The 26,749-nt window shown below is 38.9% G+C and overlaps 2 protein-coding genes across 8 annotated transcripts in view; both read right to left on the reverse strand.

The window, feature by feature from the left end:
• Nucleotides 1-1,413: 1,413 nt before the first annotated feature.
• Nucleotides 1,414-6,926, reverse strand: LOC103702388 (protein NOI4). 2 transcript variants are annotated; one of them, XM_008784808.6, is made up of 3 exons: nucleotides 6,783-6,926; nucleotides 1,971-2,171; nucleotides 1,414-1,784 (listed from the first exon to the last, which is right to left on the reverse strand). In XM_008784808.6, the coding sequence occupies exons 1-3, from the start codon at nucleotides 6,786-6,788 to the stop codon at nucleotides 1,740-1,742; spliced, it is 252 nt and encodes an 83-aa protein (XP_008783030.1). In that variant the 5' UTR covers nucleotides 6,789-6,926; the 3' UTR covers nucleotides 1,414-1,739. The 2 variants fall into 2 exon arrangements, with proteins under 2 accessions (XP_008783030.1, XP_008783031.1); XM_008784809.6 differs by having other exon boundaries at nucleotides 1,971-2,168; nucleotides 6,783-6,909.
• Nucleotides 1,971-26,749, reverse strand: part of LOC103702442 (E3 ubiquitin-protein ligase UPL1-like) — a 31,339-nt gene continuing 6,560 nt past the window's right edge. The window contains exons 4-18 of one of the 6 annotated variants that reach the window (XM_089926243.1): nucleotides 18,707-26,728; nucleotides 18,330-18,632; nucleotides 17,411-17,609; nucleotides 17,002-17,291; nucleotides 16,645-16,916; nucleotides 13,473-14,574; nucleotides 13,222-13,368; nucleotides 13,067-13,147; nucleotides 12,648-12,873; nucleotides 12,431-12,570; nucleotides 10,844-10,950; nucleotides 10,552-10,717; nucleotides 8,581-10,033; nucleotides 8,294-8,455; nucleotides 1,971-2,171 (exon numbers count right to left, since the gene is read on the reverse strand). In XM_089926243.1, coding sequence (XP_089782369.1) covers nucleotides 10,615-10,717; nucleotides 10,844-10,950; nucleotides 12,431-12,570; nucleotides 12,648-12,873; nucleotides 13,067-13,147; nucleotides 13,222-13,368; nucleotides 13,473-14,574; nucleotides 16,645-16,916; nucleotides 17,002-17,291; nucleotides 17,411-17,609; nucleotides 18,330-18,632; nucleotides 18,707-26,728 — 10,992 coding nt within the window. In that variant the 3' untranslated portion in view covers nucleotides 1,971-2,171; nucleotides 8,294-8,455; nucleotides 8,581-10,033; nucleotides 10,552-10,614. Of the gene's footprint in view, nucleotides 2,172-8,293; nucleotides 10,048-10,551; nucleotides 10,718-10,843; nucleotides 10,951-12,430; nucleotides 12,571-12,647; nucleotides 12,874-13,066; nucleotides 13,148-13,221; nucleotides 13,369-13,472; nucleotides 14,575-16,644; nucleotides 16,917-17,001; nucleotides 17,292-17,410; nucleotides 17,610-18,329; nucleotides 18,633-18,706; nucleotides 26,729-26,749 lie in introns of all 6 variants that reach the window. The other 5 variants (XM_089926244.1, XM_088707615.2, XM_088707616.2 and 2 more) reach the window with 5 other exon arrangements.

A 26,749-nucleotide genomic window follows, 5' to 3' on the forward strand; every position in this document is an offset into this window, starting at 1 on the left:
ACCCACTATGCAAGTGTTTTCTTATTAAAAGTGTTTATAAAGTATCTGCTTCTTAGGATCTGCAACCACTCCTGCACCATTACCTGCTTATGATTCTGGCAGTTCAGAGTAGAATTTGCAATATTCACCCCAAGATATGCGGAGTATTCTGAATTTCAAATGGAGACATATACGGAATAAAAATGCAACCTTCTGTTGTTCTTGAATTTGAACGTGCTTCCTAAGCCCTTCCTCATGAAAAAGGTTTCTAAACTACCGATTCCCTACGTTACTCCCACTCCTGCACTTGCTTACCCTGCAGCTGTCTCTTTCTATATATTTTTACATCAACAGATAGTGACAATGAGGTAATCCGAAATCAAATTATTATCCAAATCCAAATTAATGGAATCATCATCCAGGTATGGAATCTGTAATCTCTCCTTGCCGAGCAGAGAAATGTGACCTCCAGGACCAGCACCGGATCACATCTTTCAGCGTTGCTCCGGTTCAAAGCTGCTCAGCCAAAGAACAATTCAGTCAAAGAGGAGGTCAAGGGAGGCCGCAATGAACTAAAACGAGAATTTCTACGAAGAAAAGGCTCACCGACAATATTGACCATGTCGTTAACCTAGACCAGCCTTGCATCCGTCTAGTAGTCATTGGACAATGCCTCCAAGACTCGCTTTCTCCAGCCACACCTAAAATATCCGTCTCTACCAACAATGCCAGCCCACTCTCACTTTCTCTCCCATGGGACACGCATCTCAACACTCTGTCATACCATTACCCCTAAACGTAGGTTAGCAATAATGAAAAACAATTCAAGCAATATAGGAGCAATTTCAGTTTTGCACACCAGGCATAATCCAGAATTATAATAAAATCTAGCAAGAAATTCAAGTTACACAAAAACCAAATTTTTCATATTGGCCAGTACTGGTACATTCCAACCATACCGTATTAGTACCAATACATCCCAACCATACCGTATCGGTACTGAATCGGTATATGGTATAGAAAACATATGTACCGGTACTATAATAAAATAGTACTAATATGGAATCCGGTACTGAGATAATGAACCTTGTACAAGAATGTTAAAATTTACTTTTAGCTAGCATAGAACATAGAAGACGCTTGGAGCTTAGATTCACATCAAGTATGTTCAATTTGTCTGCAGGTGCAAACAACTACAGGTGAGGCAATAGATAGAAACAACAGATGGCATCATTGGTTCATAATCAATAAGCATGAATAAGGTAGTTCAAAAGCACCAGTATGTTAAATGTTCTGCTGTTATACATTACTTTCTGACACACCAAGTATCATCCATGGATGTGTAAGCAGCAACTTTACCCCCTATCAGAGCGGTGCCCTACCATTTTGCACACCACAATTAAGAGAAAATGTTTCTCATCCAGCAGGACGAAATGCGACAGAAACATTATTCCAGCTTATTTGTAAATGTAAATGATGATTGTAGAAACACCAGCAAAATATCTCATCATAAGAATAGACAAACCCAGGTTCTGATTGTATCTCCAGCATATATTCATATAATTACATAAGTGAGAAAACAATTCCTTGCTCTTCCATCCTCCTCAGCATCACTCCCTCTCACACCATCTCACCTTCACAAAACTATAGCAAAGGAAATCAAACAGAACCTGCTGCCAGAGCTAAGGCTTTGATCCTTCAGAAAATATTGCAAAACCAACACAGATTTAGACCCGCTCTTACAAGTCAGCCTTGATCAATCAAGAATCTGCTGAACTAGCTTGAATGCAGCAAAACCATTTTTTCTGCAGAATCGGAGGAGTTGATGATAATATTAGATGATTATAATGAAGAAAGACGAATTAAAAAGCTTGGAGGTTGCATCCAATCTTAAGCTGTATATGACAGGGATTGTCAGTATTCACCGAGCCAACATAGATCAGGTGGCTTAGAGCTGAATTGATCATCTAGAATAAGAAAAAGGAACTTACAGCATTCACATTAGGCTTGGTAGCATAAGGTCCCTGTTTAAAGGTTGCCTCCTCCTTTCCAGGAGAGTCCTGGCCTCGTGTGTTGCCACCTGTCTTCCTCTCATCTCTGGCTTTATTGAAGATCACAGTGAATCCCTCTGCAGAAGCAGGGTCATTTACATCCCACTCACCAAACTTTGGTAACGGCCGACCCTTGTCCTGCTGGAATCCAAATCACTAATATCAGTAACAATGGAGATATTTTTAGAGGTGTGACAACTGAATAAGTATTTACATTCAATTTCTTTTCCCTCACTAAATAACAGTATCAAAATATAAGAACCGAAAATACTAAAACAGGTAGAGTACCCAGAGCCAAAGAGCCATATTTTCTTCCAATAATGCAGCATGCAGGAAAATCTTTTATATAAAAAATAGTAGGCATTCTAGATTCTGTTATAAGCAGTTGTACTATGGCATTTAGTATTCTGTATATGTCCTTAAGTTTGGATCAAACATTTTAGTCCCTTTTGTCTCAAATCTCAATAATGGTTTTCTTTATGACTCGTTGAGTAAGAAACGAAATTAGTCAAGTGTCCATCTACATTTGTCAAACTTGTGACAGATGTGCCTAAGAATGGCCAAGATACTTGCATTTCAGTTACTATTTAGCATCATTGTGAAACCCATCCAGGTGACTCTCCACAATGGACCTATCATATAGCCTAGGCATATACACAAACACCCAGGTTCCTAGCCAACTTGGAACAAAGCCATCAGCCACCCTGTCAATCAACTTTACCTGTACAAATCAGATTTTGTACTATATTTAATCAACTAATATTCTGTAATACCTTAAATAATAGGCAGTGAACATTTTTCTAACACATACTAATCAAATACTTTCGAGATATATTGTAATTTGAATCTATACTAAATGCATAAATAAAACATAAAAGAAGTAATGGCATATATCATTGCTGGTTCAGGTCAAATATTAGACAATATTTAGCTGGTTCGGTCATCCAAGTTGCTAGAGGTTGAGTTTGTGTCTCCAATTTTTTAACAGCACTTTTGGAAGACACAGATTGAGATACATTAAATTGCCCCACGAGGAAAACAAGATTGTGTAGCTGCAAACACACATGGAGACATATATATATATATACACACACACACACATCAGAAAGTATATGTCATTTTACATTATCTCCAGCATCCAAGATGCTTGCAAATCAAAAAGCAAATATTTTGAAGAATCCTACTTGGACACAAACATATAGGTCAATACAGGGACCACCATTAAAAATTGGCCGCCTAGATGTTACCCACCTGCAGGTCAAAGGAGACACGGTAAACAAAAAAGAATAGGTGCCAGCAGAAAGGGGCAAAAAGCCAGAAGAAAAGGTGGCTATGGGCTACAAGAAAAAAGAGTATTTGTTGTTATATCCCACAAATATAACAGCAGAGGTAGCCGTTAAAGGAATGATTGGTGAATAAGGATTCATAAAGCTGACTCCAAATAGTTGGAACAAGGATTAATAATTACAATAATATCTTAAACCATTACATACATTCAGTCCACATATCCACATATACACCTAATAATCAAGCCTATAACCAATCATTTTTCCCTCGTAGTAAGTAATATACCTTATTAGTCCATATGCTTACATAAGATGCATACAAAGTTATGCAGAACCATCAATATGCATTAAACAAAAAACACAGCAAGAGAACCACATTAGGTTCAAGGTAGAAACCAAACATCGAACATGTGCAACTAGATTTGCAATCATTACTCATACTTTACACGATTAAGCAGACAGCTGCTTAGGCATTTAAGCAACAGTAACAAATGCTCAAGCAGGTACCACTTAACTGGTCCAAAAGTAGGTAGCTGTTTAAGTGGCCACTTAAGCATTTAACTGACTGCTTCAATACGAGTGTCTAACTACCTAGGCTTATATTATTTAACACCCAAAAGAACGAGAGTCAAAACAAAATATTAATGTTGTCTTAATAAAAAATTCGAATAGAACCGTGATGACAAGTTACATCTCTAGGTAATGTAAGCAGGACACTTCAATTTCAAGGTATCCAAGAGTGTCTTCTTTGTGCTCAAGTGTCTAGGAAGTGTTGACACTATAGACTGCCGCACTGTCCTGAACCATCTAGTACGGGGTGTACCATACTGTATTGGGTTAGAATCAGTATGAAACTCACGTTTAGGTTACAGGCTCCAGACCCAAGCATATCAAGATGTACCGAGGTGTGTATAAACCCATACCAAGGTGTACCGGGATAAAAAGTAAGACAAATGGTTTACTGGTTGTTTCGGAATAGGATGGTATAGCGTACCATAACGAACTATACTATATCGAACTAGTAAAGTACTGGTACAGTATGCGACACCGAGATTGTGAACTTTGGCTAACCCTCCAAGGTTCCTGGAAACTAAAGTGTTCAAGCACTATTAAGGAACATGGTAGATACAAGATTGTAAAGTAATAATGATAAATAGGGATAATTACATGCAGGAGCTAGTTTACCAACATAAATCAAGATAATGGTTTCTCAGTAATTTGGATAGATAGCAATCCTATGTTATCCTCAAAATAAATATGCAAAATGCTAAATAGAAAAGAAAAAGCTCACACATAGAATAGATATACCTATATATATTCCCTCCTCCAAAAAAAAAGATTTAGTCTAATTTTCAAAACTAGCATAGATAGAACCAAAGTTCTCTATCTCGGTACTGGACCCTGTACTGGTACCATTTTAGTCAGTATTGGTACGCCCCGTATGGAGATCAGTTTGGCGCACCAACCCTCGATAGGTCCCTTGTACCATGTACTTGTTAATAGTATGGTAGGTACCAGTACCAACCAATATGGTGTGCCACGTATAGAACAATATCCTAATGAGGGTGAGTCTCCCACCATTGCAGTGCCTGGAGGTGGTCCAATGTACACAACCTTATCTTGCATATGGAAAGACAATTTCTGTGTTTCGAACCCATGACACTCAGGTCACAATAAAGCAATCTCACTATTGCAACAAGACTTACCCTCAATAAGCAATCAAAATTAAATTTAAAATAGTCCGCATAAATGTTCTCTTATTTGCATCCTAGGTCTTGAGCTATAGCCAAAATTGATAACTCAAAAGGCAACTTACTCAAATTGGGCCCTGGCTTATTTACAACATGATCAAAACTCCAAGTACAATAATTCTACATCTCACCTTAACCAGGAACATTTGTGAGAATTGCAAAATTTTTGAGGCTCGAAGACAAAAATCATGGAGTCAATTCAGCAAATTTCAAATAATGATGCATGTAACTGGATAAATTAGAAACCTCTGCAATGCGCATGCTCTAGGAAAGGGGCAATTCAGAACTTCTAGTCACAAATAATATTAGGCTGATTAATCTTCTTATAGTTTTTATGCTTCTCGCATAAACATTAGTACAAAGATAAAAGGACAATCAGCTCCATCATAATCCCCGTGGTGTGAAATCCTAGTCCACCTCATTCAATTAATTATTATTTTTTTAAATAAAAAGTTTCAGTGGGACATATTTTAAAAACTTCTGCAGCACAAACCGCAAGATCCACCGCTATAACTCTTTGATGAAATTAGGAAACACAATCTCTCCTCTGGATGAAACTAAAAGAACTTGTAATGGTTGTCAACTTCAAGTATATATTACAAACAAAACTAGATTGATTTTTTATGCAAGAAATCTATATTACAGATACAAATACAATTGCCATGCAATTAGATTGATTTATTTCACTTCATCTATAAGAACCCCGATGTTTTCTTGTAAAACCGGTCCCATCTTTGCATATGATTAATGTTTCCCCAGTAATTTCTCAAAAACAAAGGAAGTTTGGATGGATACCCTTTGGAAATTAAAATTTTTAATTATTTTCCAAAATATTGAGCATTCCATTGACAGATTTAAAAGTTGACCACGATGCAAAATGCACTTGCTCACTTACTCTCAACCATCTCAAGCACTATTTACAAATATAGAAGCATGCCCATGCAAAAGATCATAAAGATTAGCATGTCTAACACAAACCCCTAGGCAAAACACCAAAAAGTTTCTCAAACGAAAAACAACTGATCATGAAATTTCAACTGACAATACCCATAGAGCAAATCAAAGTTATATACCGAATAACTGAAGCATAATTATTGCATAAGCTCTAGAATAAATATGATTTATACATCAATTTGATTATGACACATATGGATATGCAGAAACAAAATCCAGCCAACATTTCCATGCACATTAAGAACTATAATGATGTTTCAGAATGCTCCAAATTCAGATACCATACAAAAATGGATCTTTCTACAGCATTTAAAATAACTAACATAAAAATCCTCCTCCAAAACCTATACTGAAGCATCAGCAAACCCTAAAAATTTTACCACTATATAGTTGTTCACCAAATCCAATCAATTAAAACAACTAACAAGGAGAAATCAAGGAAGAAAATTGTTCTTTCCAAAATAGTTTAAGAGAAAGCCCCAATACAACAACTCACCATCAAATCAACCACAAAAACGATGGAAAACAGAAAAAAAGCATACGAAATGGCATCAATCTTTCAGCGTCTAATGAATCCAAAACCATCAACAAAACAGGAAACCCACGCATCGATCGCCCAAACCACATGGGACCAAAACAACCCAACGAGGGATCAAACCCCTCCCAGCCAATCGGATCAGACATCCAAAGAACAAAGAGACCACGAGGAATTCAAATTCTTAATCAGAATAGCATGAAAAGGGGAAGAAATCGGCCCTTACCGACATGAATTCTTCCAAGAAACCAATAAGAAAGGAAGAGCGGGGGTGTGGGGGGTGGTGGTGGGTGTGAAGGGATGGGGGAGAAGCGAAGAAAACGAAATGAGAGAGAGAGAGAGAGAGGAGTGTCCAAAGTTTTAATTTAGTATTGCGAGAGATATTTTATTATTTTTGGGTTTTAAAAATTCGATTTGAGGTAAGACTATTCGTGCGTGTGAGCTGCAGGTGCGTGGGAATGCCCCGAGGCCGCCGTCAAAAATAACGGCGACGGAGGTTGGGATTCCGCCATGTGGGTCGCGGAGAGAAAGCTGGGGCGTGGGATGCGGCTGACGAAACGGAACGGAACGGAGGCGGCAGGTTGGGCGTGTGGGTGTCGTCATATATTCGTTTTCCTTTTTCTTTTTGGGTAATTTAGTGTTAAATTTTTTTCATATTTTTATTTTCATGCAAGTAGGAAGGTTGTTCGAGGGATGATACTAAAGGACATCTGCTTTGTCACAAATTATCCCTCCACCCACATGGCAAAAGGGGATTGGTGAGATTATGAATTGGTATAATACATAAGGAAGTAGATGGGATTTTGAGTTACCATGCCAGTTACTGTGTGACTAATGGGCGTCTCAAAAGCATGCTTCAATAGAACATAAAAAGACTAGGAAATGTTAACAATTATTGGAGTTAAAAGGAGGATTATTGACATACAAGAGCTAAAATCTTAACAATATTCCTACATGAGCTATAAGGTACAACATAGGATGGCAATGGATCAGATATGGGTCAGATAGGCCATTACTCGTATCTATCCCATACTTGCCTTGAGACAAATCTGATGGTAAGAGTTAGACACAGCCAGTTAGATAGATTGGATGGGTAGAGTTGTAAAAACAATATATATATATATATATATATATAATCTCAAGAAAGAAATTTATGAAGTATATATATATATATATATATATATATATATATATATATATATATATATATATATATATATATATGTATCGAGTTCGATGCGGGTTTTATTATTATCCACCCCGCCTCGGATCTACTACAGGTTGGGTAAAACCTGTTCCAATAGGATCGGATATATGATGAAGCCGAGTAAATGGTCCTTTTCTAGCCATTTATCCTTGAAAGAATTATTGACAATTTTGTTTTGCAGTGATGTAACTAATGCAAGTGAAACAAGATAGCCCTCACAAGAGGAGAAAAACGGGCAACTACAACATCTTGAAAGTTCTCATATGTCTGCTTTTTCTAATTTCTAGCAGTTTTCTCTGCTCTAATCACTTTAAAGACATGTATCTAGTTTTATATCCTCTCATTTGTTATCAAATACAATTTTCCACTTACAGGCAATAAAATTTCAGATATAAATAGGCTGGGTCAATCAATTTACAAGTAACCAAAAGAGTATAAATACAAGGAAAGCATACCTAAACCTGCATAAAGGAACAGCTAGCAAACATTATAAAAAAAAAGCAACAGAGAAAAAGCATCATCATACACACCAAGAATTTAGACTTGTAATGCTTTTACGAGTGTGCCATATCATTATTAGACCTCTCCGAGAATAAGGCATGTGGGGGCATATGCCAATACGTGTTAGCTCCGCTGGTTGCACCTCTCTCTCCTCAGGACAAGTTTAGACCCCACTGGTGGCAAATCAGCACCTGTATTTCTTGTAAAAAAAAAAAGTCAGGAGTCAAAAGCATCATATAGTGGGTCATCATGGGTGAGGCAACACAAAATAATCAATTTGCAATCTAACCATAACAATAACAACCTAAGGACTTACAGTGCAAGTGTGATGTACAGGCAATCCTTAAGCTCATCTGAAATTTGTCTTTTCTATGAGCTGTGATCGACAAACTTACATAAGCTTAGGAAATGATAGAAAGGTTAAAGCAAAATTGAATTGATAATAAAAAGGTATATACAAGAAGGACCAGCTTATTCTGCAGTTTGTACATATTGCTTATTAAGCTCCAAGCGACCACTTTTGCCACCAAAATCCTAGCCAAAGGCGGTCCGGTCGGATGGGTCATCATTTCATGCAACATTGACATATGATTATTGCAGACAAGCTTTCTACTTAATCCACTTATAATGGCATCTAAATGACACTGCTGGGTGACATTTGCAAACGTTTCATAGAATTAACAAGTTTGAAAGAGTTGGTCATCTGACATTTCTCATGGTACTTCATACTTGGTAATAAGCATATTGAAAGTCAGGTCTTCAGGAATTAATGACACCTCCTCCTCACATCTTCTCCAAAAAATTTACCCCAATATCCATCATATCAGACTTGCAAAGACCGAGAATTAGTGAATGATATGCAAGATCATCAGGCGAAAAGCCCACCCCTATCATTGTTTTGTTCAGGTTAAATGATCTTATTAGTTGGCATTATTTTTGATATATCCATGCACTAGAATGTTATAAGTAGCCAAAATTTATCAATTTTTTAAATAAATTGCCCAGGAGATTCATAGCAGCATCCAGCTTGAAGCTTCCAATAAGCATTCAACAAAGCACCATTAAGTAATCTCATCAGGCAGAGCTGGGTGAAGACAGCCCATAACTTCACTCAGCAATGCCAACACGATGGGCAGCAGCTGTCCGTCTCAAAGATGGGCAACGTGTCACCTAGCCGAGCCAAAAACACGCACTGGTATCTGTCGTGCAAAACACACCGCAACGGGATTCAACTCTGTGGTGTGCTCATGGTGCGTTTTCTTAGGAAACGACCACCTGAGACAAAATGTAACCCGGAAAATATTTACATCAGTTCTCTCACCCTACAAGAATTGTATGCCTAACTCTAATAGACAAAGTCAATAGAAAGTTTTGACATCTGGACCAAGCCATTTAAGCTAATATATATATAGATATATATATATATAAGCCAACCAATTATTCATTTGAACAGCCGCTAGCCTCCACAATCTGTGGGGCAGATAAAGGGTGTCTAATACAAAAAGGAAAAGAAAAAATATACATAAAGGCAGGCTACTGTTTTTCAAGCATATACACTCCTCAAAATTAACTGTAGAGCCTATATCCAAAAACAAAAAGGACTCCAAGCCCTTGGTATTGCTGTCAGAGTGCAGAATATCTTCCCTGACTATAAGGTAGCTAGGAGTTCGAGGTTAGATTAGTTTTCCCTTCTCCAAAAACTTCTCCTATGCCAGCCATTTCAGAGAGACAAGCTTTTGACATCAGCTTCATCTGATTGCCTCTGAAACCTGCGAGACCATCACTGGTGATTACACAACCAATGAACTGCAAAATATGTTCAAATAAAGACTAAGCACATCCCATCATTTATTTTTTTGCTAATCGATTAGAACATGATTGACCTGCAGTGTACTGTAAAGAAAATAAATTGAGTCTCTTTTTGGTAGCAAAATAAATACGGTCCTGGTAACTAGTTAAATCCTTTGATCTTATCAGTACTTTTTGTTCAAGCCCTCTCTAAAACACTAAGGATCTAGCATTGATTGCATATACATTTTCTAGTACAACCACAGATACAACCATTCTTGCAAGCATAATATCTAGGTATACTTGAGTCAATTTTTATGTTATTTCAACAGCAAAAAGTAAACTCATCTACACCTATTAAAAGTCCAAGGAATTTTCTAAAACAAAAGCATTGTCTAAAGTAACACCGAACATTTTAATTCAACACCAGACCAAAAGCAGCCAAAAAGATTGCGACAAACAAAAACTATAAGCTGGTGGAAACAGAAGACAAGCTAACCTGTACATCGCAATCAGAAAAGGATAATTGGCACCAAGGGGAGAGGTTGACAAGTACAAAACATCAACCAAAGCCAAAACCTTCACTAGCTTCATGGATGGCAAGCAGCAAGCGTTCTTCTAACTGCTCCTTGGAGGAATATTCCGGCAGGTCTAGCTGGTTGAAACTGCAATTGTTTATAGTAAACTTTTGAGTAACATCAATATTTTGAAAAAGCAACATCCTACTTGTTACGTAACATTGCAGTACTGAAATGCATTCTAGTTTTGCTCCTTTGGTTAGCAAGTCTAACCAGGTATGGGCAGAAGGTAGTCTCTCCGGAGCACCATATGCCTTGTGAATCTGAAAATGTTGAGGGCCAGAAAGACCCTGCAATGCTTTAAAGCCCTCTAAGGGAACCTGAAATGGCCAGAAGCAATTCATTTAGAGAGAAGACAACAGTAGTAACAGGGACATCAATGATGCCTGATCTAAATTAAAAATTAGATCAAATATTTTGCTTTTCTTTTCATCAGAAAAATGTTAATTTCTATGCAAGCATTAACAGAAAATACGATCAACTTTAAGAGGCCATGTAAATTCAACCTTGACCATCCAGTGAAGGTCAATCACCAAAAAATCAAGAACTATATAAACTCAAGGATAGTCAAGATGAGGTTACTAGCATATCAAACTCCAGTACACTATCGTCATCCAGAATTAACCTTATGCAATTCAACCTGGATTCTAATGGTGTGTGCAAAAGAGATAAGAACAACTGACTGACTGACATTGATGAAAATCATGAGAAAGGATTTGAAGATAGAGCATGAAACCCTTGAGAGGATTAGATCTAAATGACATTTAGCTCTAGAAATTAACTAGAATTGAATTTAACTTTCCGAGCCACAAGTTCCAGGAGTTGTAAGTTCTCATGTGGCAAATCATTTCATCTTTATAAATATATAATCATATAAAGTTACACAATAGTGCAGGACACCAAATAGACACATGCATTGCTCAAGTTAGCCTTTAATTTCATATTTTTTTATGTTATTCTTTTTTTAGTCATTTTATAAAGTTTACTTATTTTTTTTCTAAGAATAATTCACGTAGGTATTTGTATAAGCACTCACCTTCAACTTCATAACTTTAAAACATTACATATATCTTAGTTTTTATTGCTTGCCGAATATAAATGCTAGTTATTTGCAGTGAAAACTCATCCACTGTAGGGATAAGCATGAAGTATGATCCAGAAAAATATTTAAGAATTCAAATTGTAAGCATGATTATTTTCTCATAGGAAGCAATAAAAAGTATCCTACAATGGAAAAATGATTTACAAGAGCTTATCTTTTCATGTTGTTGCAGCAAGTTACAATATTCCTCTAAGCCAAACTCTGGGCTCCATCTCTGTTTTGAGAGTGTAACTGATCTAGTCAAATATTCACTAAAACATGGGATAAGCCAGCTCCTTTTCTTTGATGAGTGATGGATCCAACTTTGCTAAATTATTTTCTTCATGAACAAGCATGTGTCTTTCTCAGATAGGAATGCCCTAGCCAATTTTAAGATCAAAGGATGGCAATACTACAGCTGATTGATTATCGACTGACATACTAATCATGAGTTTCCTTGTTTTATTTGGTGAAACTCATGTTTCTTTAGTTCCATACTAAGAATTCATTTCAAACTTGGTCTTCTTCTCTAATGAAACCTAATTACCAATCCTATATTTCCATGAATAAAAAGTTAACATAAAAAAGATCATATCTTGATGATTAGCACATGAAAGATATTCACTAGCATCAATTCTTGAAATTGAAAAAGTAATAGCAAAATCTATCACATAATAACCTTCCTTATGAATGTAACATTATTGTCACATCATAATTACCTTAGATGTTCCAGTTACAAATTGAAGCAGTCTTGCCATATCCTCCTTGTTAAATGCTTTAACAACCTCCCAGAACCATTGGATAACAGGAGATGCAGTTGTGTAGCCAGTATACTCTGTGTTGGCTTTCAAATCATCGACTGCAGGCACCAGGGTGAATCATAAAGATGAAAAAATGGTAAAACTTCTAATAACAGTAAAAACCAAAAGCACTCACGATCGATTTCTGGAAGTCCACTAATTAGAAGCTCAAGTTCCTTGTCATTGAATATTGAAATAAGTTCCCGTGGAACTAATTCACTGAAACCCTCTAAAAAGGAATTAATCTGAGGACGAATAGCTGTACTCAATATGTGTTCAGCCACAAGGTCCACATAGTCATGCTTTGTTTCTTCTGTAACTCTGATATTCCTTCCTCCAGGTATAAGCTCATAGTCAGTAACCTCCATCACACAAAGGGAAAAAACAGTTAGTTGGAATAAGCATGCATATAAATCAGAAATGAATTACAAAGGCAATCTGCCTTTCATTTGCATTCAAATAATTTTCAACAAGGAAGAGAAAACTTGCCAATTTTAAGTCCTCCAGAAATTATCTTAAACTATATAGCATATTCAGATACTGAATTTTGCTTACCTGATTTTTCTCATAAAGGATGTGTTTTTCCTCATCGGCATCCATGCTAAATGTCAAATCAGGGATATCACTTACATCGTTCTGTTTAAAATTCAATACAGAACAGTTAGTTTATTAAAAATACCTAACACGAGACCAAAACACTAAACACTAACCTCAAGCATCCACTTCAAGTTCTTGTAATAATCAGGATCAACAGCTTCTATGTCATGATAAGTTACTTTCACACCAAGAATGTGCTTGTAAAATGAGCGAGTGAAGTGAACATCCAAAAGTTGGCCATCAAACAGTGCTTTTGCAACCTGTAGAATTTGTTGAAAATATAAAATGATAAAGAATTTTTAAAAGAATTACTATAGTGAGAATGATCAGATTCAATAAAGAACTCAGGAATATATTATACTACCACACGGCCCACAAACTTGAAATAGGAAAGATGCTCCGTTTGGTAAACAGAATTTGGATTAGGCTGGAATGCTGCATTATTCCCAACAGTAGTGAAAAGCAAGGCTCCTTTGTCAAAAATGACCCTTGAGAGCACTTGATACCATTCCCTTGTTAGCCCACCAGCATCAATCCCCTCTTCTCCCTGAAATTGTACAGTTAACCGACCTTTCAAGTCCTGACTGGGACGCAACCGCAACTGATTGTATGAATCCTCCAAGACATATGCCCGGCGAACACTGATCCGCAGAGGAGCAGAAGGGTGATGGTCATGTTGTTGTCTAATACGTGACCGAAAATATGCTCTCTTGTTGTCAAAATCAATCAGCCTTGGAACTTTCAACATCATAGACAGTGACTTTTCGAGCAAACTTGGACTTTGCCTTATAAAAACATTCAGAAGGCGTCGATGCTTCTCTACAACCCTTGCAAATGTCATAGTGCCAGTTCCACTGCACTTAAGGGATGGTGACAATGAAGTACTGGCAAATTCTTTGACTTCTCTTGCAGTCACATTGTTATCTGGCAGCGCAACAGTTTGGTTTGTCTGCAGCTTCTCGCACAGAACAAAAAAAGCTTCTATGAATGGCAATAGCTGCTGTGTGCCAGGAGGAAGAGGTGGAGAAAGAGAGGAAGAGGCACCAATATCACCAGCATCTGGCAAAAGTACAGGAGAAGAGAAAGTTGAACTCTGCCCTAGCTTTGCCTCAGTAGTGCTAATGCAGTCACTTAGTTCTTGCCATAATGGCTCAAGAGCTGCATTTAGGTTCCATAATATAGATTGTTCCTCATGTTCCTCAACATCTTCGCCCTTTTTCTCATCAACTGAAGTGAGTGCACCGAGTGCTTGTAGCACACGCAAGACTGCAGCTCCAGCCATAGAACCAGCACCAAGTCCCAGCATTTGCGTATTCCTCAAAGTTACGAGCTCAGAAACAGCAGAAGAACTCAAATTATGAGCTAAACCTGCTAGCTCAGTTGCAAAGAATTTTCGATGGGGAGAAGCAACAGATGCTAATTTTTTTACTACTTCAGCAGCAAGTGAATATACTTTATCTGAAAGTCTGATTAATACATAAATTAAATTAGTCACTAGGGCTAATTCAAAGGAGACAATGGAGACTCAAAACTAGTCACCACATGAAATAGGAAAGTTTCAACATGCAAAAACAGCTTCTAAGACCTGGCCTAATATGGAGACTCCAAACTAGTCATCACATGAAACAGGAAAATAATATATGCAACTACAACTTTCTGAGATCTGGACTAATATGAACAAAACCGAATAAATATCAAAAGCATTAGCCAGAAAAGTCCAGACAGTAAAAGGGGTGATGCAGGTCAATCATGTGAATTGAGCCAACTCATAACTCAAAAATGACCTGAGTTAGTTTCCATTTTTTAAGTACCTGAATTTGAGGAAAGAAATAAGATAAATTGGAAAAAATCTTGAATAGATCCAAGGATTAGCAATGCTTTCACAAATATGATTAGTTTAATATTACTGTTTTTCAACAAAGTGACAGATAAGATCAATTTCATGAATTTTGATAACCCTTTACTTTTTTCATTGTAATCCAATATTTACAACATTGCTGATAACCCTTCAATCTTTGGGGATTAATAGATATGCGAAATATACATCTTCAAGATCGGCCAAAATTTTAAGAGGAAAAAATAATAATTTAGTAAAATGGTTAAGTGTTTTGCCTTCTGAGCACAAAACTAGCCCTCTTTATCTTTTAATGAAGTCTTCCAAACAACTGTTCATGCAAAGATGGACGACCTTGGAGAGAGGTATGTCAAGCATTGCCCTTTCTCCGCTAGTTACCTTCTAATTTCTCATAAGAATCAAGATTCATAGTATTCTTGTTTAAATCATAATTACAATGTTTAATAAGTATAATGGATGTAAGGAATTACTGATTACAAAAATGTTCTATTAACCAAATATCAAAAGCACATTAGCTAATGGATGTACGACTATGATGGTGCACCATTAGATATGATAGTTGAAAAGTAATATGAGTATATAATGTTGTCTTGGCTAAACATTCCAGGAACATGAGGAAAAAGAAAAAGGAAAACAAGGAGTGATGGTTCAGTGTCTATAGGAGCTTAAATGACAGTAGTGAGAATTATACAAGTTTGAGCCGGCAGGAAAACTGGTAATAAGAATAAAAGGCCAAGAGAGTCCATAAAACCAACTCAAAGCAGTTGGGATAACACCACTGGTTGTGGTTATGCATAGTTAGTTACTACATTGGCATGTGAAAATGCATGAGATACTCTGTTTCGGCATATGAACAGTAAAGCGTAGATACATGAACACGTGGTGTTTCTCTTTCAATACTGATATACTTGAAGGCTGTAGATAAATATTCCCATCTCTACTTATTGGGCATCCTCTGTGCCTAACCATTTCCAGAATGTCTAAGAGAAAGGCAAATCAAAAAAAACACATTTCACAACCAATGTGTTAAAACAAACCAAATCCTCTGTGCCCTACACTTCAACAAACAGAAGGGAGAGTGTTAAAACAAAGCAAATGACAGTAGTGAGAATTAAACAAGTTTGCATCGACAGGAAAACTGGTAATAAGAATAACAGGCCAAGAGGGTCCACAAAACCAACTCAAAGCAGTTGGGATAACACCACTGGTTGTGGTTATGAATATTTACTACTTGCTACATTGGCATGTGCAAATGCATAGATATTCTGTTTCAGCATATGAACAGTAAAGCATAGATACATGAACACCATGGTGTTTCTCTTTCAATGCTGATATACTTGAAGGCTGTAGATAAATACTCCCATCTCTACTTAATGGGCATCCTCTGTGCGTAACCATTTCCAGAGTGTCTAAGGGAGAGGCAAATCAAAAGAAACACATTGCACAGCATGGGAGTTCATTATCTCAGTTCGTTCAACTGCTAGGGCAGCACATAAATCATTAGCTTAAGAAGCAGCATATGTAGTAGAAGTAGTAATTCATAATTGCAAATTTGGCCAGTACAGGGATTGCACTACTTAATTGACATCAAAGTTCCAAGCATAATCAGAACCCCAGCAAATCAAAGAAGTTGCTTTTAACAAAATATATTTCTAGATAAATGTTGGCTCAAAAAATTTACCCTTCATGAGCAAGAATGGTGCAGAGGTTGTGTAAATCAGAGTCAGGAAGCTGTAAAAGAAGATCATATTGGCTCACAGGGTTATTCCTGCCCGAAGATGGCACCACCAGGCAAGGACCTTGATTCTTCTCCAGACCAGGGTTCTGTTCTAAAGTGGAAGAATCTTTTTGAGTCTCTTGATTCGCAGAACCATCTGCAGCTTGTGCAGAGGGAGGCGGGCAATCAATCTTTGAGACAACAGTGTTAACTACTACTTGGATCAAGGACATAACCTGCACAAGCGACCAAATCCAGTTGCACATGCAAGTAAAATGCAAATAGAAATACATCAGCAATCCATCATAAGCTTGCGAGTACCTGCTCAAGATGTGCATTGCTGCGCAGAAATAACGGTCTGTTCAAAAGCTTCAAAAATATAACTAGAGGCATAGAACCCTTAGGTGATGTTTCTGGAACACTTGATGAGGCCATTGCCTCAAAGATTTTCTCTTTACCTTTTTCCCTCTTGTTTTCTGAATGGATACTGTTTGAGGATTCTGAGGCCAACACACCATCAAAGTCAAAAAGAATGTCTGCAACAGATGAATGATTTGTTGCCAGGTATGTCAGGATTTCAAGAACTCGACGAGACACGAGAGTTGGAAGGCCTACAAAATAATAACCATGAAATGTCACGAAACAAAGATAATGATAACAGAGGATTACCCCCAAAAAAAAGAAAAAGAAAATAAAATGAGATAAGTAAAAGAATAAACAGAGGCAATACCATCTGTGGGTTGAGGACGGCCATAGACAATATTCCACTGACATCCATAAAGCCGCTGAGAAATCATGCTTGCCGACCCACTATGCCCATCAGCCTCAGGTCTAATCATATCAACTAAAAGGCCAACCAAAATATTACGTGTAATACTATGTGCACATAGGTTCAATAGAAGTCTTTGGAGAAGGCCTTTGCCCAGGGGCTGCCAACAAAATAAATACAAAAAGAAAAAGTGATGCCACATTAGTTCAGCACTGAAATTACCACGGTAAGTGGTTCTCTGTTGACCTGCTTACAGCAGGTCAAAAGAAAGCAAAACTCATACATAAAGATCCCACTTCCACCCCATACTCAAAATTTCATAATGAAAGAAAAAGTATTAATCTAAATCCACACTCTGCAACGAGGGAAACGTATCCGGACACAATAAGACTCTTCCAGATAGTACATGGTTTTAAAATATCGGATATAGTAACAACATCGTACATGTACAACAAGTTATTTATAAATACATAAAGCAGTCAAAAGTTATACATGTTCTTAAAGTCATTTAATTCAATGAATCATTCAAACGAGATTCTGCAGAAGTAGAATTTTGGATGTAGTTAAACTGCACATTTTCAGTCCCCTCTTTTTTTCAAACAACGCAAAATGAATCTAAATATGAATTATAAGCATGCAAATAAGTAAATCATATTACTATTTAATAAACTAAGTTAAGAGCACCAACCAGTTGTTCCAACAAAGCAGCCAAACAATCACCTATTGAGGGTACCTAGGCAATTAGACTACAGTGACGTAGGTCAACTCTCAAAATCATGTCTCAACTAAGTGCAATGAGATCTGAACCACATTAAAACCAATATAAAAACGTGTATAAGTACATAATCACAAAGAAATTCTAGTAGAATAAATAAAATACCTGAGCTAATCTTAAAAGGCGAATAAGAGCTTTCAAAGCATTTGCATCCAAAAGAGGCATTCCCTCAATTTCTTTGATCTTTGAGCTGTTTGCAGTGGCAGACACTGCTCTTCGACCTATAGTAACTCCCACACCTCTATCCATTACTATCTGCCTGTCAATTGCCAGCCTCCTGCCACCAAGTCTATGGCTTCCTCCAAAGAAGCCGCTTCGAGGATGGTATCTATCTCTAAGCATTTGGGCCTCAGCAAGTAAAGCTGAAGGTAATGCTGATAAAACTGCTTCAGATGAGGTAAGGAGTACCTGCAGTAGGGAATAGTGGAAAAAGTCATGACACTGACAAGATAATATAAATTAATAATTATCAAAAGACATACCTCCTCACGTAGATCAGGAGGGAAAGTAGCTATAATCGAAGCATTATCCATGTCAACCGGTTGCCCCTCCGCTGGCTGAGAATGCATGCTTCTTTGTGCTCGTTGTTGAGCCAAAACTTCAGCTTGGATATCTGGAGGAAGAGCAGCTAAAAATTCAGGATCTATTTCTTCTGTGGGTGGTGGAACATATGTTTCAGCTTGCGCAGATCGAGGTTGGGAAATTTGCTGGGAAGCCAGCACTTCAGCACGGAGATCCTCTGGCAGTGCCTCCAAAAATGTTGGGTCAATTGCATTTGTGCTAGAAGCCTCATTGTTGACATTGACTTGATCAGCCTGATTAGCATCTTGAGGAACTGTTGGATTTAGCCTGGCAGATAATTCTTCTCCATTAGAAGCAGTTACAGGGCTCTCAAATTGATCCCCAACGGTGTCTGCTCCATTCATATCAATATCTGCACTTGCAAGAGCTGAACCAGCATGACCATCACTGAACTCTGGCATGCCAGAGCCTGAAGAAATAAGGGCATGACTACTAGAATGGCTATCCAAAACTGACAGTCCCTCTCTACTTTCACTGTGCAATTCCAAATTGTGAGGATTGGCAGGTGCTTCAGAACCATCTAGCATAGGGTGATCCAGACTTTGTAAGTCAGCAGATGATATATCCATTTCAGGAATAGTATCTAAAGGCACAGTGGTTGGGCCAACTTCTTCCACAGGTCCTTCCCCATAGTGTATGGTCTCACTACCATTACGTGCAACATTCAGATCATCGGGAAATCTTGGCCTTATTTCTGGTGTCCCTTGACTCTCCTCTGCTCCAACAACTGACTGTGCATCAATTATTCCATGAGACAGGTTTGGAAGGCTTGTATCAACTCCAACAGGCAAGTTCCCCGGCTGATGCCCTGGACTAGTCTCTAATTCTTGATGCTGTCCTTCACTTGGTTCAGTGGGAAGATCATCTGCCACAGGTGCATCCCTATTGGCATTTAATAGAGGCGATTGTTGGTTAGCTTGTCCTGCAGAGAGATCAAGCTGTCTCTGATCTGGAGGGTCATTGACAGTAATTAACCCGTGCAACTGAGACACAAATTGTTCCTCTACTGCCTGTGCAATAGCAGCAGCATGGCTACCTGCCTGAGGCAGACCATCATCAGTCCACCGACTATCACCAGCTCCCCTTCTTCCACCAATATTCAAAGAATCCATGCCAAGTGAGAAATCAATTAGAGGAGGGGGTGCAGTACCAACCAAACGGTCACCAAACATAGTTGCAACAGCATGTTCAGATGGAAGTCCAGCATCTAACATGTAGAAATGGGCTACATCAAAACCTCCAAATGATGAAGCTTCTAAGTCTCTAGATGAGTTCCCGCTAGCAGACCACAATGAAGCAACCGGCTCCCCTAATTGTGAAGGTCTCACAAGTAATGGATGTTGGAAAGCACTTCCTTCAAGCCTTGACCGAGAAAGAAAAGTCCTGCTACTTTGACGGCGGCGTTCTATACCCAATAGACGACGAAGACGGGATATGTCATCATGAAAGGTCTCTGCAGCAACATCATTGAAACTGCTTGCATCACCAGGTCCCCTTAAAACTCGCAGGTGATCTAACCCAGATAAACCATCCCTCCACCTCACCTCAATAACACGATTATCAGGGAAACCGTCATCTTCTTCATCAAGCATGTCATCATTATATTCATCACCCATACCATTGTCATCATGGTCCTCCACATCTGTATCAGCTAAAGACATTAATGCAGCTCCTTCTTCTGCTATATCTTCATCCTCTTCCTCATCCTCCTCATCGTCATCATCATCTTCACCATCCTCCCCTACATCCTCCTCATCTTCATTGCCCATATCATCGTCTGTCTGGTGTTCAACATGAAAAGTCATTCCAACCTCATTTGAATTCCGTAGTGCACCACCTTCATCCATGTCCTCACGCATATACTCCAACACATGTTCAGCAGGTGCATTAGTGACAGTGTTTTCCTCCCCATCAACTCGCATATCCTGCTCTATAGACTGCTCTGTATTTGTCCCATGGTCCCTATCATTTTGAGAAGGTTCGTGAATCTGCTGCTCTGCAGGTTGTACTGTAACAGTAGCTTCATGCTGATAGTTTGCATTTTGACCGTGGTTTTCAGTTTCAACTTCAGAAGTAGTCTGATCTACAGTTCTACCTTGTGCTCCAGAAGATCTTTTCTTACCAAGCCCATCCAACTTGAGCACTTGATCACTAGCATTGGCAGCTCTTGTAAGACTTTCTAAAGCCTTGAGTATCATGTTTACAACCTTTGGAGCATCTGGGTGGTCCAAATCTATCACTCGAAGGATACCAGAAAGTGACTGCACCATTCCCCCATCTATCATGGCCTTAGCAAAATCAGGTGAGCATCCAGGACCAGGCAAGTTACTGGACGACAAATTTCTGGACAAAATAGAATTTACCAGACCAGCAAAAGCTAAAACCTTCTTGTCAGGTAACAAACTGCTTTTAGAGGAGTTGCCTTCTGAATCTAAAATAGAAGAAAATGCTTTCACAATTTCAGAAATAACTCGTCTGCGCCCCTCAGTAGATCTGCCGCATAACACTACCAAGAACCAAGATGCTTTTTCAGACAATTTATCTTTCCATTCATCTGAGGTTTCAGCAGTTCTCTCAGAAGACACTGGAAGTAGCTGATGCAAAACATGATGCACTATTCCGCCATTTCCAGGGCCACCTGCTAGCACAGATCCCCGTAGCTGACATGTCTCCATATCCCGTCTCAAGATTACACTTACTGCATGGACATACATGAGAAGTATGTCACTCATCAACTTCAGGACAAATGTCAACTTCGCCAGCCATGCAGATCTTTCAGAGAGACTATCATCATCCACCTTCTTTGTCTCATCAACTTTTGATTTACCCTTTTCCTTTATAGCAGATTCATCAACTTCCATAGGAGTTACCGCACTAGCACTTTCTTCAATTTTCTTTGCCGACGGAAAGCTCATAACAATTTCCAAAAGTTGATCAATCACCTGGGAAAGATTAGCAGGAACTCTTTTATGGCTTCTAGAACATTTGCCGGTATCATTAGGTCTATTCTCAGGCATCTTAATAGGCTCATTAGAAGGGACCCCAGTTTCAATGCCACAAGCTTTCATTTTGTCCTTATCTTTTTCTTTTTCCTTCAACAAGACTATGTTCATCCTCCCTCCTGATGACTCCAATTGACAAACTGCAGCTGCAGCTCTCATAAAGATCTCAGGATCTCTAGATATGACAGGTGCCATGGATGTCAAAAATATGCGAGGTGAAAGACGGCCAGCATGTCGGCTAAGAGTGCCAGTAAGGGTCTGCCTGATTTCCAATTCCATAGCAGTTTGTAGAGTTTGAGGATCTTCAATGAGGTGCCGAACAATAACAGATGCTAAGCTGTCAAACCCAGGGAATATACAAGTTCTTGGAAGACTAAAAAGAGCAGCTAAACCTCCAGTTTCAAGGAACTGTGTTGCTATAGCATGTGTTTTTGTCAAGCGTGCACATAATTGTAGAATAGCCTGCATAGCTACTGCTGGAACATGCTGCTTTATAAGTTCACATGAGATAGCCAATGCCCGTTGACTCTCCTCGAGAGATAGATAACCAGTTGATTTCCCTAAAATCTTCTCAAACGCATTGCCAGATTCTCTCTCAAGGCCATCTAACTCAGATTTTTTCTCAGTGGCAGATGAAGGATTTGCCAAGGAGATGTCCACTCCAGATGAATCAGATAAAGATCTAGAAGAACCTTCAGCAGTTTCTGTATTAAATTTAGGTCCAGACTGCAACATATTATTGATAATAAGCAACAAAGCACTTACAATTCTTGTTGCTGAAGGCTCATTTCTGGACCCATTCCTTACTCTGAAGCTAGCCAGTATATCCAGTACAACAGAAACGGTACCATTCTCTGCAGCAATTTCCCTTGTGCTACCGTCTTCACTGAGAAGCAGCGCCAAAATATGCGAGATAGGACATAGTGCACTGATATCCTTCGAAAAATCTGATGGGCAAAGCTTAATCTGCTGAACGAGATACAACGTCACCCTTGGACGGTCCTCCCCTTTGTTTCGATTGCAAAGTGTCACTAACAGATCTGTCAATGGAAATGCCATCGAATCACTACTTTGAAACAACTTCATTGATGTACCAAGAATATCATCAACTGGGGGCATCTCCGGCACCCTCTCTTCAGCAAATGCATTTCTTGTCTTATCATTGCTATCCTCTTTGGGTGTTTCTGATGAATTTCCCAAGGACAAAGCAAGTGCCTGAGCAAGCTGAACATCCTCCTGCACAAATTCCTCAGGATGGCTAAACAACCAATCTGTGGCCATCTCAACACTATTTGTGCCCACATTTCTCAGAGCTTCCTCAGCTCGAGCCCTGGTAAAACCCATCTCAACTATATTGGCAACAGTAGATTCATCAAGCGGAGGGCTAGTGAGCCGTTGGCCAGTGCTTCCTGTGATTCCAGTGCGACCACGCTTCGGATCTCCAACACCAGAGTATATATGAGTAATAATGGAAATCATGGAGGTAATAAAAGCTGAATTACAATTAGGAAACATAGGGTGATTCCATACAGGAAGGATCACATCTAGAACTTGTGATTGCAACATGCGAACAAATGCCTCAGGGTCCCTTGGAACAGAGAAAAGATTAATTGATAATCCAGCCACAACAGGTTGAACAAGAAGCTGAGCCTGAGATGGCAATGTTGGAGATAAAAGCAACGAAGAATTGCAATGATATTCCAGCAAACGACAATAGCTTTGCAACGTATCCAGCAGCCAAGAACTGTGAGATACCTTCTCATCAATAGAGTGTCCTTGATCAGACCCAGCAGTCGGGATAGATAAAGGCAGAGTCCACAGTAACTGGCTTGTAGCCTCAAATGTAGTCAGAAGCTCCTTAAATGTTCCATTGACATAAAAACTGTTCACCAATGTGGTATTGCATGTACGACGTCTGCTGTCAAAAGTAAGTGCAGCCATGTCTTCTACAACCTTTCCAAGATACCGACATTTAACAGATAATGACATTTCAAGGCCGGCAATAGAATGTCCAGAATAACTAAGGGCATCAAAGAAAAGTTTCGCGAGAGCAGTCACAAGGCTCTTCGATGCAGGACTCAGGGAACTGGAATCACCTCTACGACGAGCAGATAACCCTTTCACAAGAGTAGCAAAAAAGGAACGCAAAGCTAAACCAAGTTTGGTTAGAAGTTCTGAGACAAGGATGTCTGGACTTCTCTTTTTAGTATACTGAATCAGGGAACTCTCTAATGTGCTAATGGAAATTTCTGAATCGGTATGTGTTGCATCCATCTGCCGGCTAATCCTACCACCACGTATCCGTGACAATGCATGTCGACCATGCCGATGCATACTTCCAGCAGAACGTACCACAGACACAAAATCCTGTTCTACACTCCATCGCGATGAAGATGTATTCCTTATTGATACAGGGTTCATATATCGGACTACCGGAACAATATTTCCATCATCATCGCTCTCCCTTCCTGGTACATTAGAAGCAGAAGAATCTCCAGTTCCAGCTTCTTGATCAGTATCCCGCTTCTCATCTATCTTGGAATCACTAGATAAAGAGATCTGCCACATTATTTCTTTGTAAGCCTTACCCAATTCCTGCAGAATATCCGCATCTGCAGATCCCAACTCTGAGACCATAGAAGTTGTTCCCTTCAAAAGAAAATTGGAAAGTGACAACAGCCCCTCTAAACTAGAGAGACATTTCAAGACTTCAGTTTGTTTTAAGCAGTCAATATCAGCTAGCTTAGTTCCACAAACTGATGAAAGTAATTCATTTGACAGCTTAAGATGTTCTCGGACGAAAGAGCAAACAGCCTTAGCCAACGCAGCAGAATGCTGAGGTGAAAAGTTTTTAAATGCAATAGATATACTCTGACCAACTGACACAGAAATTGGCAATAACTGAAGAGTAAATAATTTAAGAACTGCTTCAATACCCTTTTTCTCAATGAATACACGGCATGTATCTGCATTCTGAAGAACAGTTTCAAGAAGACGAGCAGCATTGCTTATACACTCAGGAAGAAATGACTCTATGGTCATAGATGCATTATCTGAAGACACCTCATTCATCAGTTCAGAATTTCCCATCTTCAATGTTTCCCCTTCACCAAGTGAAATAAGCTTCCTCTCTTCTAGGTCAGTTTCCATGGGAACAGGAGTACAAGAGCTTGGCAACTCTGTTGGAGAACAAGACTCTAAGCCAGATCCACTTTTTGATATTGTATTCAAAATTGAAATAAGCACATCAACTCCAGAAGCACGTAGGGAGGATGCATGACGCATTAATTCATCCAATCCACTGGACAAGGTTCCTGGTGTTTCTCCACTGAGGGCTTTTAAATATGACCTCGAAGTGAAAATTTTCACGAAACACCTTAGAGCATCATGATCCTTCACCAGTTTAAGACCAGTGTTGTTAAGACACAATGCGTCCAAGCACTGGGGGATACATATTACTGCTTCAGCAGAGCAGAGAACACCACTCGTGATGGCATCAAGAAAAGCCCGAGGCAAGTCAGCTGCATCAAGGGCAGGAAAACATGTGGGATCTTTATGTATAAGATCACTCATAACATTTGCAGCAAGTGAAAACACTCCACCGCCAAAGTCTTTTGCCCTCCTAAAAATAACGCACAAGCATGGTGGCAACACACTCTCTTCTGCGCCATCAACACGAGCAGAACTACCAGGGACATAAGTTGCAAGTGATATCGTCCGGAGTAATGCTTTCATTAATAACTTCCGGTGATATGAAACCAAGGATTCAGAATAAAGAGGTTGTGTATCCAGCTCAGATGAACTGCCCATGACTTGCTTGCCCTTACCATTATGCTGAGGCTCTTCTCCATTCTTTTTTGAACCCTTCCCAACGTGTGATACTTCAATCTGCAGGCGTGCAATAGTATCATCCAGACCACCTAAATCTCTGAATAATGCTGAAGAGGGATTATGGAAGTCTAGGAAGCCCTCAATCACATGAACTGCAGTACTAACAAGTTGTAGGTGTTGTGGATTAGTATCTTTAAGAAGGGGCAAAATAGTAGGTATAAATCCTGCTTCCTGCAGAGCTAAAGAACCAGGAGTAGATGAAACCAAAATGGAGACAAGAGATAGAAGCGCTTCAGCAAAACCGATAGACCATTTTGTGGAACCGCTGGTAATAGAATCAACTGCTTTGTGCATGAGACTGGGAAGGATTCCACGATGGCCACCAGCTGTTACAGAAGACAAAACTGTAGGTTGATGAGATCTGTCTTGACAAAGAGCAACCAATGACTGAATTCCCAGGATTTGAATTTTCTCAGGAATTTCATCTTCATAGCTTAGTAAAGATAACAGTTCATTGATAAATTCAGGTTGATTGTTAAAAAAAGCTGCCATATCATCAGCATCATTGCTTGCTTGAACAAGAACTATGAAGGCATATAACTGGATACGGATGTACTGATATCGAGCAGCTAAAGAGTCAAAAGCCCTTGCAAATCTCAACCTTGTCAATAGTGAGAATCGTAGACTGGGAGGTATACTGTACTCCTTAACTAACTTATGAAGAAGTTCAAGATCATTCTCACTGTAACAATTGATTTTTGGCATATGAAGGACTTGCAACCCCTGTTTCTCATGTTGGACAATATTGGACTCTTTTGATGTATCATGAACAGAATAGAACTCAAAATGAAGTGTGGAGCCAATCTCAGAAGCAATTGGATCGCAACCATTTTGTATAGAACAAGCAATAAGTCCAATGCCTTCTTCCCTGCCCCCCCACCCTTGTGAAAATGCAAATAACTTTGAAGTCAAAGAAGTATCTCGTATGGAGCACTTCCCAACTGTTTTCTTCAAAAATGCAGTCAATGTCTGAAGGCTTGCCTCAACAACATCTGCATCAGTTGAAGCTAGAAGAGATGACAGATGCTGCTGCATTCAATAATGAGAGTA

The sequence above is a fragment of the Phoenix dactylifera genome, chromosome 11 (genome assembly GCF_051530095.1).
Source record: "Phoenix dactylifera cultivar Ajwa chromosome 11, Ajwa_hap1_PhDact_Kaust_v1.1, whole genome shotgun sequence".
Lineage (NCBI taxonomy): Eukaryota > Viridiplantae > Streptophyta > Magnoliopsida > Arecales > Arecaceae > Phoenix > Phoenix dactylifera.